Here is a 16,266-nt window from a genome sequence, read left to right as displayed (position 1 = left end):
GGGCGTGCCCGGGCGCGCCATATCCGCCCCATATTTGGGCTGGATATGAGGGGTGCCGGTCAGCCCGGGCGTTTGAGGCCCGTTTAAGAAGCCCGTCTAGGTCGAAAAATCGTGACCGGACAGTGACCGGACGGCCCGCCCAGGCGTATGAGGCGGGTTTGAGGCGCCCGACTGTAGATGCTCTAACAGTCTCCAATCTTTCACTAGCGAAGCGGGGACGAAGCTAGAAAAAGATCCCTATGGTGTCAGCTCTATTCACAATGGGGTCATCTTTGTTGAGTATTATGTTTAGTAAGGAAATACGAGATAGACTAGGATATGTTCACTTCTCTTGCATTCCAAGTTGACCATGTACTTCTATATATATGCCTTTATATGCCCACGAGGCTCAAGTAATAAACAACAATTTCACTAATCTTTCTTTATCTTTTCTAACACGGTATCAATCTAACCGATCCAACCCTAGCCGCCGCCCGCTGCTTCCGTTCCACGCTGCCCCTGGGGTGATCGGCCTCCATGACTGTCGCCGGGGGCTGTGTCGCCCGTACCTAGGGTTCGTCCGCCGGTCGTATTAACCGGCTGACCTAGAGAGTCTTTTTTTCTGATCCTTTGATCCGGGGTTTTCTCTCTCTCGTCGGTCGTTTTGATCGGCATTTACTTTTTGGTTTTTTGATCTAAGATCGGTTTGCGTCGCCCATTGCCGTCGACCCCGCGCCTCTACTCCGACACCGGTGCGACCAGCAGGCATCCACTTCGACCCTGCGGCCTCGCGCGACACGTCGGCCCTTCCAGCCTTCGCCCTGCGCCGACCGGGACTTCTTCATCATCCACCTCCTCCGCCGCGTCTGTGCGGCCCCATCACCGGCTGCCCCGGGCTCGCTGGCTGCGACCCCGTCGCCGGTTGCCTCGGGCCAGCTGCATCGGCCTTGCCGGCTACCTTGGGCCAACTGCGGCGGACTCGCCAGCCGCGGCCCCGTCGCCTGCCTCGGGCCAGCTGCGTCGGCCTTGCCGGCTGCCTTGGGACGGTTGCATAAGACTCGTCGGTTGCGCCGTCATCGCCGTCCTCATCTTGGACTCCGCTGCCACCCCGCCTCCACTGAGCGGCATCCCCGACTTCACGATCGATCGGACAGATCACCCGCCCGCCCGCGATCTGCCTCATCTAAACCGTGACCGATCTGGCCTGTCGGTTGCGTGCGCCTCCGAAGAACCCGTGAAGATCGTCCCGAGTACAACGCGCCCCTACACTGATCGAGCATTGGGTTACCGTTGCGTCGCCCCGTCGGGCCGCAGCGCAGCCGCCCCGTGGTTCTTCCCATGGCTGCACCACTCATGCGTCGCCGCTATCTCGCCCCCTTGGGCCGTAGTGCCGCGACACGCGGTCCCCGTCGCCGCCCTAAGGCCGTCCCCGTGGTTGCACCGATCCGCGCTCCGCCGCTGCGCTGCCCCTTCGGGTTGTAGCTCCGCGGTCACCGCTGCCGCCCCGAGGTCTTCCCGCCGCCGGCCCGACCCTTCTACCGCCGCTGCGTCGCCCCAACCCGTCTACTGCTGCTGTGTCACCCTTTGGGGCAGTAGCGTCGTGGCCTGCGGTCCATTCCGCCGTCCCCGTGCGTCGACTTCCCGTGGTATGCGCCGCACTGCCTCCCTTGGCGCGGGAACGCCATCGTCCGCGCCGGTCTTCGTCACGCTGTCGGGTTCCTTGCCTACTACGAGCACCACCGCCGCGCTCCTAACCTAGCCGCCGCCCGTCCACCCCTTTGTCTTCGTCCAGCACCAGCCTGTCGCTAGCGTCGTTGTCATCTTCCCCGGCCACTTCGTCTACTCCGACCACTGTAGGTGACATCGGCCCCACGCCAATTGGAGCCACAACCGTCGTCGAGTCTCCTTCTCTGCTGGACCCTCCGACTTCTCGACATGGCGTACAACTCGTGCAGGTCTCTCATCTACGCATGCCCGGTGCTGGCAACACCGATGCGTGCCTTCGTCCATGACGTGTCCTCATGCCTGGCAAGCCTGGAGCGGCGCTTCGTCAACTTCTTCTTCGTCTGTCTACGCATGCCTGGTGCTGGCAACACTGGCATGTACCTTCGTCTACGATGTTTCCCCGGTCTTGGCAAACCCGACACGATGCCTCGTCAACAACGTCTTCTTCCCGGCGCACCACTACTTCGACATCACTGCGCCTACGACTGACTCGGCGCCTACTTCGGATTCTTCTCGAGTCTCACCATCTGCGGCGCTACTGTTGTAACCGCGGAGGATGTCGAGTATTATATTTAGTTAGAAAATACGAGATAGACTAGGATATGTTCTGGCTTGTCTTGTACTCCAAGTTGACTATGTACTCCTATATTATATATATGCCCATGAGGCTCAAGAAATAAACAACAATTCCATTAATCTCTCTCTATCTCTTCTAACAACCTTGACAAAAGTAAAACTTCTAGTGCTTAAAGCTAAATTAGTGAAGGATTTTAGAAAAATCAATGGTGTCAACTGACACGAATGCTATAGAAGCGAAGAGTATGTTTCTCTTTGTGGATATAAACCGATCTTGTGCAGCTGGAGCATGTGGAAGTACACGAGCATATTATAACATTGATGGTTGATCTGCCCTCGCAAAATAAAAAAGATGCTGATCTGCCACAAAACAGTTCAGTAGGTACTGTACTAATTAAGCGTGTACGTACGCACTCACATTGGACTTGAAAGTTGGCGCAAAAACCATTACTAGATAGATTATTTAGGGAGCTTTGAGATTAATGGTCACCTGATGCTGAGCTAGCTACCCCGAGATTAGGAACTAGCTGAGACGTGAGAGCGAGAACACAGGCATATACTCAACTTAGGAAAAAGTCTAAAAAAGACCTTAAATTCGTACTCCGAGTCTGAATCAGACCCTGAACTTGAATTCCCTGATACTGTCACCCCGACCTCTCTGATCCTGGCTAATCCCGGCTGATCTGCACTTAATGGTTGCTTGTGAGAACAGGATCGCTTACGTGCAAGGATTAGGGGAAATAAGATGCCACGTAGTGACGAAAACAGGCCCCACAGTTAGTTCGTGGCCACGCGGGGAAATAAACAGAGAAGGGCTCAAGGTGGGGAATATTTGTAGGGTTCGTCGGCGGCTGCAATCGGAGGAGGAGAGGTGGGCGGCGGCATAAATCGGAGAAGAGGCGGGCAGCGGCGTAAATCTGAGAAGGAAAGGCGGGCGGCGGCTGCGGCGGGCGGCGATGGCTTCGTCCTCCGGCGCGGCGTACTGGAGCGTAGGGCGCGGACGAAGGAGGGCAGCGCCTAGGTCGTCGCCGCTGCCTTATTGGGAGAATCCCATGGCTTACGGACCGGCGAAGAAGGGGTACTCGAGAAGAGGGCGGCCACTGGATTTTTCCTTGTTCTGTACCATTCTTGCGTCCATGGAAAAGTAAGCTCTCTCTCCCAATGTTGCTCTGTACCAATTTTGCTTCTTCTTTTTTCATTTTTCTCTGTTCTGATTCGGTGAACTGTTGAATCAAAGATATGGCTGTGGCTATTTTGTGTGGCCTGATGATCCTTGCATCCTTTTTCAACAGGCAACTTCTTATTGATCTTCGAGAAATGTAGATGAACTTGATGATGGCCGGCAGTCATGGCAGAGATATGTAGCAGATGTTGCAACAAGACATCAATTTGAAGTGATGAGGGAGAGATGTGGAGCAACTGTTCGACTGATTGAGAAAGGAGACGAGTTGAATACTGATGCATGATGTCTTGTGCTCAACAATGGATTAGTTTAATGACTAGTTGAATGTTGATTAGTTTAATGGCTAGTTGATTGTCGCTGTTTGCTACATCTGCATGAGTAGAGTAGTTTAGTTGCTGCCACAGCAGCCTTTTCATCTGTCTGGTACCCTTTTGTCTATCTAGTAAGTACTTTATTGTTTGTTGCCTTGTTGGCTTGTTGCCATGGCAGCCCTTTTATCAGTTATGCTAATATTCCTTTGTGTTTGGTTGTTTGCTGCAGGTAGTAGAAGTGTAGCACCATGGATGGAAATGCAGCAGCTGATGGGGGTGAGCCCCCCTATGATCCAATGAAAGATCCAACAAGGAAGCCACAACGGTCAAATGATCCGGGATGGAACTATGGATATTGGTCTGAGCCTCCAAATCGGGATCTTGTTGTGTGCGCTCTTTGTGGCAAGATAACTTCTGGAGGGATCAAGAGGCATAAGGAGCATGTTGCGGGCGTCGGGGGTGATGCAATTGGTTGTCCTAAGGCCACCACACAACTGAGGAGAGAAATGAGAGCATATTTGGAGCAAAATAGGAGGATCAAGGGAGTAGTAGATGTAGATGATGATCAGGAGGTTGTGGAGGTGAGTTCAGTTGGAGCAAACATCGCCTCTAAAAGGCCAAGCTCAGGGACAGCAACCAGACAGAATAAGAAAGCGTTTATCATCAACATGCAAGGTAAAAAGAAGTCTGTTACTGCTGCCGCCAATAGTTCCAAGCCAATTGTTGCCATGTTACAAAGAACACCTGAGGATCTTGTAGATGAAAGGCGCTCTGGGTGTTCTCAAAGCACCATGGAGTCCAGCACAAAGACTCATGAAGAGAGGCATTATGTCAGTATGCAGTGGGCGTTGTTCTTTTACGAGTGTGGCATTCCATTTAATGCTGCAAGTAGTAGGCAGTTTGAGGTTGCAATTGAAGCCTCATGTCAATATGGTTCAGGTTACAAGCCACCTAGTGCACATGAGCTGAGAGAGCCATTGCTTAATGATTGTGTGAAGGAAACATGACTTTTGAGGAGGCAACACGAGGCAGCATGGAAAAAATATGGATGCACACTCATGTCGGATGGCTGGTCGGATAAAAGAGGACGCCATTTGATTAACTTCCTTGTTAATAGTCCAGAGGGCACTTTCTTCTTGGAGTCGGTTGATGCCTCAAGTGTATGTCATGACGGTGATATGATAGCTGATTTGCTTGAGAAGAGAATTCTGGATGTTGGAAAAGAGAATGTGGTACAGGTTATCACGGATAATGGTGCTAATTACAAGAAAGCTGGCCACCTTCTAATGGAGAGGATGCCTACTCTATATTGGAGCCCGTGTGCATGTCATTGCTTGGACCTAATGTTGGAAGATATAGGAAAGTTGAAGGCATTTAAGAAGCCTATTGCAGGGGCTAGACGTGTCACAACTTTCATCTATAGACATGGAAGACTTCTTAGTCTAATGAGGAAGGCCACGGGTGGGGATCTTGTGAGACCAGCAGCAACTCGTTTTGCCACAGCCATCCTCACACTTAGGAGTTTGGTCAAGAACAAGGCTGCATTGAGGAGTTTATTTACATCTGATGAATGGGTTGGAAACAAGTTAGCAAAAACACAAGTTGGCTTGAATGTGCAAGAGATTGTACTTTCAACGGAGTGGTGGAGCGCAATTGAGGACTGCCTTAGAGCTTCAACTCCACTTCTTAGAGTTCTTAGAGTAGCGGATGGTGATGAGAAGCCTGCCATGCCAGAGATTAAAGAACTTATGATTTATGCAAAGGAGAGGATCAATCTAGGTTTCCCTCAACAAAACAAGCAACCATTGCTCAAGAAGATCTTGGCCATTGTTAACAAGCGTTGGGAGAATCAAATGGATCATCCATTGTATGGGGCTGCTCTATTTTTGAACCCAGGAAAGTTCTTTCCTATTGTAAGCAGAAATGATGATGCCTTAGTTGGGGAGCTTAGGAGCTGCTTTAATGATGTGCTTGCAAAAATGGTACCGGATGCCAATGTTCGAAAAAAGATTGATCAACAATCTGTGCTCTATGAGGGCTAACGAGAAGGCTTTTCTAATCCATTGGCACTCGAGACCATGAGCACAAGAAACCCTCGTAAGTCATATTAAATGCATCATGTTAATTTCAGCATGTTAATTCCAGTTCCAGCAATGTAATTTCTGTACAAACTCTTAATATGTGTCAGTTTTTATCATTTTAGTTGATTGGTGGAGTTCATTTGGTGGTCGGGCCATTGACCTACAAAGGTTTGCAAAGCGCATTGTTAGTCTTTGTGCTTCATCATCTGGTTGTGAGAGGAATTGGAGCACGTTTCAATTTGTAAGTCAACAAGTAAAGCAATATTTGTGTTTGTTCAATGATGATTTCAGCAAGTTATTTACTTATTTCACTTGTTGTATCTACTTTGTAGATCCATACGAAGAAAAGGAACAGGTTACAATGGAAAAGGTTGAATGATCTTGTCTTTGTTTCATACAACTGGAAGAATATGCAACGGTTTCAAAAGAGGCGTGAGAAGGTGAGCGAGAATAGCTTTGAGGCTTTGGTCATTGAGAATTTTGATTGGGGCAATGAGTGGGTGGACCCATCACTATCACAACCTCAAGGTGCTCGAGGTTGTCCTGAAGACAATCAAGACATTACATGGGAGGATGTTGATGTGGCTATTGGTGCATCTTCAAACCTTCGAGGCCGCAATCTGCATAGGACAGCAACTACAGTTCATAGGGGCCAGACAAATTTCCGTCTGCAACACTACGCACGCAAGAGACCTACTACAACACGACCTACAAATCCTGAAGAAGATGAAGCATAGGAGGACTTGGAGCAAGAACCACACTCAAGTATGCCCAATGCGGAGGGGGAGGATTCAGACTACGTTGAGGACGATGATGATGTGAGCAATGACGATCAAGAGCCAACTAATGTTGACCAAGATGGTGAAGACAGCACCAATGCCAATGAGTTTGATGATGATGACTTTTGATTGAGACTTTGAGAGTGGAGAGACATGAGAGAGCTGAGCTGGCCACCTTTATCCCTTTTGCTATGCTCGAATTATCTATTATTCTGTTTGTCTTATGTGGACCTTTCACCTTTGTTATGTGGACTACTGGACTTGTGTCATTTGAATTGGTTAATGGTTATGTAATATGCCATGCATTGCAGATTGCAGTTGCACTCATACTTGCTATCTTTCTTTCCACTTTTGCTCGTTGCCTCACTTTTATTTCTATTTTTTGTGGAATGTGCATTGGTAAGTGATACATTATTCTAACATATTTGTTCATGACTTCATGTTGATGCAGAATTCTGCTGGGGAGAAAAGCAAGTGCAAAGAGGATGGGAATGGATGCTATATGGGCTCTACAACAATCAGTTGCAAGGTGTGTATGGTTGTATGCCTAGTTGCTTAATGCCTACCGTCTCTAAGGCGTCGCCTCGCCTTATGCCTTAGCGCTTAGGCAGTGAGGCGCCCCCCAGCACCTCGCCTCGCCTTAGCGCCTTAAAAACATAGTTATTAGGGCGATCAGTGAATGTAATGGCCTAGTGCCATACGACAGTGAATGTAGTGTGAGCTTTTGTAACACTGAATTAGCAAGTGACTGGAGGTTGTATTGCATTTGACATCTTTTTGTAAGACCAACTAGCAGAATATGGCACTTGTAGCATGGAATTTGAGATCAGGTTATAAATCAGTGAACTTTTGGTTCATTTGCAGCTAGTTATAATAAAAGCATTCAGTTTGCATTCAGTAGTAGTATTAAGCAGCAGAATATAACAAAAGCACCCAGTACAGATTTTGAAGTGCCATTTTAGAAACACCTAACACACAAGTACTCCCTCCGTTCCAAAATAGATGGAGGGAGTACCAGGCAAAATAGCATCAGTTCACAGTGACACACATAACCACCAGTACATGACCATACTGACTTAAGAATTTAAACCAAAAGGACATAACCACCAGTTCTGTTGTACTACTTTCTGTAGTACTACTGACATCTAATTTAACATACTCCCTCCGTCTGGAAATACTTGTCATCAAAATGGATGAAAATGGATGTATCTAGAACTAAAATACATCTAGATACATCCATTTCAATGACAAGTATTTCCGGGCGGAGGGAGTACTAATTAGACCAGAGAAGCAGTAGACAATCAGGAATAATTCTTTGATTTTTTCTTGGCTTGCACATTCTTCCTGGTAGCCTTCCTCTTCCCTCCACTTGGTCCTGCTTCTGCTTGATCTTTTCCTTTGCTCTTAGCCTGCTGGCTTGCTCTAATTTGAGCATCAGTGTTTGCTTGCTGGTGCAACAAAAGAAAGTACATAAGCATCTCAAATAGTACGTAAACAATTCAAACAATACTCAAGTAATTAGAAAGTGCACAAGTGTCTACCTCAGTTGACTTAATTTTCTTCCCTGTTTTCTTCAAGAAGGCATTTTTCTTCTGGCCCTTTTCAGGATTCTTTTTGCAACCTGTCTTGTTGTGCCCTTTGTGGCCACACATGTTGCAAGTAATTTTAATGCCATGCTTTGACATTTTCTTTCCTTTTGGTGCTTCTCCCTCTTCCCTCTTCCTGTCATTCTTCCTAGGCCTACCTGGCATACTCACATAACCAGGTGCTTGTGGTCTAGGCTTTTCAGAAATAGGCCATCTTTCCTCTCCATCAACTGGCTCCAAGCAGTGCTCGTATACATTTTTAAATTGCTCAATTGAATAACATTTGTGAATGAAGTCTGATACATTTTTTCCGCACTTGTATATGGCACTGATGGCATGGCAGCAAGGTAGCCCTGCCAGTTGAAAGTATCCACAAGAACAAGTCCATTTATCCAAATTCACAGTATAACTCCTTCCTCTGCCACTAACATGTTTTACTTCAAACCCTTCCTTACCATTCCAGAGCACATCACAGAACTGAGTTAATTTGATGGCCACCTTAAGTTTCTTGAAAATGTTTGGGCATATCTCTGTATTACTAGCAGTCCACTTGTCAGTTTTGGTTCTGTTCTCTTGAACTCTAAGTGTCATCTTGTGCCTAATCTTCTCTAGCATAGAGATGATAGGATAGAATCTGGCCTCAATTATAGCATTGTTGGAGGACTCACATAGATTATTATCCACTGAGTCACATAGCGATCCAACTGGAAAGAATGCTCTAGCCCAATGCTTAGGCTCTGTATTCATGATTTCCCTTGCACCGTCAGGTGTATCTTGAGCTAACTTGGCCTTCCTATACATGAAGTCTTCTCTGTTTGCAGCCTTGGCAATTGCTCAGAATTTCTTTTTCAGAGCATGCTCTCTAAACTTCTTTTTCCAGTTAGCATATATGTGTTTAGCACACATTCTGTGTTGTGCCTTTGGTAGATAGTCTTTCATGGCACTTAACAACCCCTGCACATTAATTTAATTAGTTGAAAGCATGCTATTTTCAGTACTTCAAACCATATTTTAATTAGTTCAAAGCATGCTATTCTCAGTATTTTAAATCATATTTGAATTACTTGAAAGCATGCTAGTAATATAATTTAACATCAACAAGCTAATATACCTTCTGTTGATCTAAAATAAAAACCCAGCCTTCACCTTGATCATTAATATCCAATAGCACAAAGAAGCTCACCATGGCATGCTCCTTTGAAAAAGCAACCATCAAGTCCAATCACCCTTCTACATGCTTTAAAACCCCGCTTCATAGCATTGAAACACACATAGAAGCTCTGGAAAATATTCTGATCCATATTGGTAGGGTCCAAGCCAACAAGTATTGTACTTCCAGGATTGCTCCTCAATAGTTCTAGCTGGTAATCAAACACCTTGGTGTACTCCTCTTTCATACCTGCTAGTAGTTTCTCTGATACAATCTTCTTGGCAGCCTTGCACTTGGATGTTGACACATCGGCAAAGAAATCTTTCAGAACAGTAGCTTTAATACTGTCAATCTTCCATGTGGGGTTAGCTCTTAAGATGTGCTCATACCTTCTTGCTATAACCTTAGCAGTAACAAGGTGATTGTATCTGTTAGGTGCACACTCATGTTCAGATTCAAATGTTAACACCTGGAACCTAGAACACCTGGTAGTCTTAGCACCATATATAAGCCATGGACATCCAGGCCATCCACACTTAGCCCTGATCCTATCTTCGGCTGACTTCATGAAGATTATACTCCGAAATGTGAGCAGTCCATATTTTATTAGTGCCTTTCTCATGTGCTCCTTGCTCCTGAAAACCATCCCTAAACAAAACATTGGAATATCTGGCTTTGGATTATACCTGGGGTACTTGCTCTTCCTCTTGACAACATGTCCATCATGATCACTATCTTCATCATATGAATAATCTTCATCATCAGAATCAAAGTGATCTTCTCCTATCACCTCTTCCACATTTGCAACTAAATCAATTGGAACAACACCTGTTGGATTTCTCTGTGCCCACTTCTTAGAATCTCTTATTCTCTTCTTAAATGCCTTTGCTTCTTCCTTAAGTTCCACATACTCTTCCTCTAGTCCACTGTCATCACTACCTGGCACATAATCACTATCATCACTGCTTGAATCACTGTCATGTTCAGACTCACTGTTATGTTCTTCTCTTCCAGGTACAGTTGGTTTTTGAACTGTTTCTTTAATAAGTGCAATTTTGCAAGTTTGTGACCGAGGATTGAGCACTTGAGAGCTTCCTGTCAGAGCATCAATCAACTGTCCACACTCAACTCTAAAAGTTTCTTTCATTGTACTCCTTAAAGGGCTGGCAATAACTGAAGTTATAACTCCAGTGTCATCTGGTACAACCACATGTTCATTTCTGTCAGCCAACCCATTCACATTTCCAACACTGAATTGCACTTGTTCTTCGGCAGAAATGATAGCATCAGGTGCTTCCTCACTGTCTCCCTCTTCCTCATTTTGTATCTCATCTTCAAAATCACTACCACTCCTATCACTTTCCTCATCCTGCTCTCCAAAGTACTCAACATACACATCAGCCACTCCACTATCGGTTGTGTACTCTGACATTTTCATACAACCAGCATCATCAAGGAGAAACATCAAGCCATTTGACAATTCTAAACCTGGAACCAAGAAATAAAGCTTCATGGAATCTTTGTATGTGATATGATCAGCCAAATGCCCTGTGATTTCTGGTAAGGACAGTTTGTCCCTTTCTATCTCTGATATCTCCTCATCTCCTCCAACATAATCTAACTCAGGACCAACTCGGACAAATTCCCCTCCAAAGTGAAAGCGAACATTCAGTTTCTCACTCGGATCCATGCTTGCAGAAAGAAAACCTACAGTAATACACATAAATTCAGTACGCCATGTCTAATACAATTTTTGAGAAGAAATAGAACCACACAGAAATCTCACATCCAAAAATAAATTCTGGAAAATATCATCCAACACCACAACCATCTCTATCTGAAACTCTAGCCATATCCATCAAACGGCGGCAAATGCAAACAAGAAAGCACAGGCAGGAGGCCGGCACATTACCTCCGTCAACTCCGGTCGCCGCGATTTTCTTGCCTTCCTGTCGATCAGCCCCCGTTCACCATCGCCGGCGTACCTTTTTTTTAGAGACAACGCCGACGTACCTGAAACTGAAGAGACGAGCGAGAGACGGGGGAGAATAGGAACAGATCGGAGAGAGACAGGGGAAAAGGGGGAAGGCCCGACTTGGTGGTGGGTTTAAGAGGGGACGGTATGGCCCAGAGATCGGTCCAGATTGTGATGATTTCCTCTCCATATCCCTGCCAAGTAAGCAATCCCATTCTCACAAACAAACATCCAGCCGGGATTAGCCAGGATCAGAGAGCTCGGGGTGACAATTTCAGGGAATTCAAGTTCAGGGTCTGATTCAGACTCGGAGTACGAATTTAAGGTCTTTTTCAGACTTTTGCCACTTAGGATTAACAAACAAGCCAAGCCGTTGATCGGGGAAGAAACAAGCACGCACGTAGGCGAAACTCCCGGCGGCCCATAGTCCTACACCAACGACCGCCGGTCCAGCTCCAGCACATGCGGCCACCCATGCATGCCCGAATTACACTCCCGTCCCCATCGTGGTAATACCGCCCTACATTTTCCTTTGGCAAATACGTATTTGGTAATTGCTCGTGTTTTCTATCTCTAGAACAGATTAAGTGTGATATAATGTTTCTACAGGCACGTGCACCAAGGTGAAGAATTGTCCAGATCAAGAAAGTTACTGAGTCGAGGAGTACCTTTTACCACACACAGAAGAATTGATCAGATCATGAGTCTACGCCGTACGGCACTTATGAGCTTCCAGGCAGCTGGCTGTCACCTTCAACGACGCGTATACACTGCATGGATACGGCTACTTCCGGCCAATTGAACGCCGCTTTGACTTGGCAGCTAATTCTCTCGGTCTAGTGGTTATCGCCGACCACACGCATTCCTACCCATCTCCGCCCGGCCACGATCGACCTATATATAAGCACCCCCTCGGCAAGCCCATTCCCGGCATAGAACAACAGCTAGCTTCGACCTATATATAAGCACCCCCTCGGCAAGCCCATTCCCGGCATAGAACAACAGCTAGCCCATTCCCGGCATATATCACCACCAACGCACAGAGATCACCTCATCACAGCTTTCCAGTTCACCGGCCGTCGTCGCGATGAAGCCCGGCACCGAGCCGGCCACCGGCGTCCCCGTCGGCGGCGCACCGGGCGCCCCGACCGCCTGGTCGTCCGGCCTCTTCGACTGCTTCGACGACTGCGGCCTCTGTAAGCGCACACCATCTTCCTCCTTGATCCATGTCATGATCGCCAGGAAACATACTCATATCTGATACATGTATATGATTTGAATGCAGGTTGCCTGACTTGGTGCTGTCCGTGCATCACGTTCGGCAAGGTGGCGGAGATCGTGGACCGGGGCGCGACGTCGTGCGGGACGAGCGGCGCGCTCTACGTGCTGCTGGCGTCGCTCACGGGGTGCCACTGGATCTACTCCTGCACCTACCGCTCCAAGATGCGCGCCCAGTACGCGCTCCCGGACGCGCCCTGCTGCGACTGCTGCGTGCACTACTGCTGCGAGCCCTGCGCGCTCGTCCAGGAGTACAAGGAGCTCAAGGCCCGCGGCTACGACCCCGAGAACGGCTGGCACCTCAACGTCGAGCGCCGCAACGGCGGCGCCGGCGTCAACCCGCCCGGCATGCAGGAGATGGGCCGCTGATCGAACCCGGTTTCTCAATGCCTTGCTCTATGTGTGAAGGGAGTATGAGTATCCATCGAGCATGTGTTCCTTCGTGCTTGGTTTCAGTTCATAATGTGATGTCAGGACCAGAAACGTGTGTACTTTTTTTCTTTGGGATGGCAGAACGTGTGTACGTTAATGTCGCTCTGCATTTCATCATTGCATTTCTATGGCTGGCCACCCAGGCGGCCTCTCGTTTTGAATAAAAAATCGTCTTTGCTATTCCTTATACTACAACTGAATAATAAAAAACATTCAGCCGATTCATGTAGAGAAGACGAATGCGCAACCCCGTGCTCATGGGGACCGCAGTGTCCCACTGCTAGAGGAGAGTAAGAGAGTCGGCGGTGCGGGTACAGGTGCGAGCCATGATCACCGGTGCCGGAGAAGGGGAGGGGTTTAGAGGGACGTCCGAGACGACAACAGCTCAATAGAGGAGATGACTCGTATTGGGCGGGGCGACGAAGCGACGCGATAATGGCATCGACCACGGGTGATGGTGGCAACCGGTTCAGCCGATGCTAGGGGAGGGTAGACCGAGATGGATGAAGAGGAAGGCGTATGAGTGACAAAAGGCTGATGCTAGGAAAAAAACAGACTCATAGGTGCTCCCTAAAAACGAAATGCCCTTTCTTTTATTATTCTTCAAGATAAAACAGACCATGTGCCCATGCTACTGCCTTCTAATACGGTATTTCTTCCATACATATTTACATGACACACAATCATTCTGACGATCAAATATGTTCAACGAAACGTGAGTTCGCATGTCACAAAAATTGTAGAGTACCATTCACTTCGGTTTGAAATGAAATGTATTTCCCAACAGTGTAATTTATATGGCAACGAATTTAAATATATTGCCAATCTTTTAGGCGCCGTGTAAATAGAGCCGGAGTAATTCCTAACCTGGGTGTCCATCCATGATCGTCGAGCCCACGGTCTTCCCTAATGGATGTCGCTGGTTTTTTTTTTCTGAATTGTTTCGATTGCTTACCACATGTGTCACGTGGTGATGTCGCTGGTTTTCTAAACTAAATCCAGTTGGCGTGGTTGGGCACATGCAACTGAGGGATTTCCGTCAGCTGACCCGGCGGCGGCGACACTGATTGGTCAACGGGGAGGAGCTTGCTAATTAGTATCCCGTCATCACAGCGCGATAATTGGTCAACGAGACATTTGCGTTGAAGACGCTCTAAACAAGCAGGGTTCTACCAACCCCTGGCAGGCAGGTGTAGCACGCAATGGGACGTTCCAGTGGATGGAAGGGTCAGCTGGGGCTGGTTCTGGATGACACCGTCCCTGCGCGTCTGTAAAATGGTCATATGCAATGTCAAAAAAAAAAATGGTCATATGCGCTGCGGCGTGCCGCGTGCGACTCTTCAAAGAAAACGGCCCGGGACCGCCCTTCAGCAAAGTATCTGGTGCACCGCTGCGATGCACCGGACGCCCATAGCGCATTTACAAATGTTTGAAAAAAATTGAATTTTTTTAGCACATTCATACACTATCGGTCCATGTTGTTGCAAAATTTCAACTCAAAATTTGAAACATTGCCTGAGGTAAAAAAATCGAAAAAATTGGCACTAAATAGTACACAACATAAGTTCGACTTTAGATTTGGCCCATTAACACATTGATGTAAAATTTATTATTTTTGTATCTCGTGCAATGTTTTGAATTTTTGCGACAATATAGACTGACGTTGTGCCAATGTGCAACATTTTTTCAGATTTTTAAAAACATTTTTGAACCCGCTTGGGGTCCTGTGCACCGGGGCACCAGATACTTTCCGCCGCCCTTCAACTTCAACTTGCTAGTTTGGTTCATCCACTGCCTTTGCCATCAAACAATCAAATCCTAGTTTTTTTCTTTTTGCGGGGAAAATATTTATATTGCTCAAGTGGTCTGGATTTTGTTCTTTTTTTATTCTTTTTTTCTTTTTGCCTTATTTTTATTTTTTGTTTCTTTATTTATTCATTCTTATTTTCATTATTTTTAAATTCCATGATTTTTCACAATTCATGAATTTCCACAAGCCTATGAACTTTTATTATCTATAAAGTTTTTTTTCAAATTCATGATTTATTCCCAATTTGCAAACTATTTCGAATTTATTTTACTTTCTTTTTCAAATGCATGAAAAATTTCTCAACTCGTGACCTTTTTTAATTTGTGAAATTTTTCCAAATTCAAGAATTGTTTTTCAAATCCATGCACTTTTCTCAAATTTATATACCTTTTTCAAATTCACCAACTTTTTGAAAATATTGTGAAGTTTTATTGCAAAATCATATTTTTTTCCAAATAAGTAAACTTTTTAAATTCATGATTTTTTTAAATCCAGAAACAATTTTTAAATTTCGTTAAGGATTGACCTGTCAACAGTCAGCTGGTCAACCATTGACTTAGCAAACGAAGCAGGGGAGCGACAAGCGATCACGCGGGGCTCGGAGCACTGAGTAGGAGGTCCCATGTAGTAGTGGCCAATTCTATTTGGCACGCGAGTCACTACTTAGCAAAGGCGCGGGCATACATCCCCAACCCCCGCTCCGCATCTACATTTTTGGGCGATCCCAACTAGGTTTTTTACTTGTTTTGGGAAGGTTCTACAACCTTCGCAGACCGGTCTTTTTGTGAGTTTTTTCTGTTGAGTTTTTTCCTGCTTTTTTCAATGTCGTTCTGTGCTTTCTTTTTTCATTTTCGTTTTTTTCATGATCATTTTCCTTTTTTAACATAGTTTTGAATTTTTGTGAGTATATTTTAAAAATCATGAGAATTTTCTGAAATTCTGAAAAAAAATCAAATTCGTGAACTTCTTTTATGTACTTGTGAACATTTCTCAGATTCGTAAATTTTTTGCACAAATTCCTGAACGTTTTATTAAAACATCAAGATTTTTGGCGAACATTTATTCTAAATTTTTTATGATTTTTCTAAACTTGTGAACAATTGTTTTTGCATCAGCAAACATTTATTGAATTGACAAACAATTTGGGTGCAATTTTAATTTCATGAACGTTGTTTTTCTGAAAAACAATAGTAATGCATGAACATTTTCTGAATCAGCAAAACAAATTAATCAATTAAATTTTTGCAATTCACGAACATTTTTTGATTTCTTTGTGAACACTTAGTAAAATTCATGTACAATTTTGGATCGATGAACATTTGCACAAAATCATGAATACCTTTTGAATTCGTGAACATTTGTTTTCAGTTTCCAAATTATTTTTGAGTTGTAGAAGATTTT

At 45.7% G+C, this 16,266-nt stretch overlaps 1 protein-coding gene across 2 annotated transcripts; it reads left to right on the top strand.

The window, feature by feature from the left end:
* Nucleotides 1–3,005: 3,005 nt before the first annotated feature.
* Nucleotides 3,006–13,242, top strand: LOC109781417 (cell number regulator 10). 2 transcript variants are annotated; one of them, XR_012183413.1, is made up of 6 exons: nucleotides 3,006–3,424; nucleotides 3,573–5,871; nucleotides 5,978–6,096; nucleotides 6,188–6,295; nucleotides 7,086–7,163; nucleotides 11,955–12,437. XR_012183413.1 is itself a non-coding variant. In XM_020340016.4 (3 exons), exons 2-3 carry the CDS (start codon nucleotides 12,433–12,435, stop codon nucleotides 12,990–12,992), a joined length of 471 nt encoding a protein of 156 aa, XP_020195605.1. In that variant the 5' UTR covers nucleotides 11,732–11,854; nucleotides 11,955–12,432; the 3' UTR covers nucleotides 12,993–13,242. The 2 variants fall into 2 exon arrangements, 1 of the variants encoding a protein (XP_020195605.1); XM_020340016.4 differs by lacking the exons at nucleotides 3,006–3,424; nucleotides 3,573–5,871; nucleotides 5,978–6,096; nucleotides 6,188–6,295; nucleotides 7,086–7,163 and adding exons at nucleotides 11,732–11,854; nucleotides 12,631–13,242 and having other exon boundaries at nucleotides 11,955–12,541.
* Nucleotides 13,243–16,266: the final 3,024 nt, after the last annotated feature.

Source organism: Aegilops tauschii, chromosome 5, assembly GCF_002575655.3.
Source record: "Aegilops tauschii subsp. strangulata cultivar AL8/78 chromosome 5, Aet v6.0, whole genome shotgun sequence".
NCBI lineage: Eukaryota > Viridiplantae > Streptophyta > Magnoliopsida > Poales > Poaceae > Aegilops > Aegilops tauschii.
This window is presented reverse-complemented; position numbering and strand designations above follow the sequence as displayed.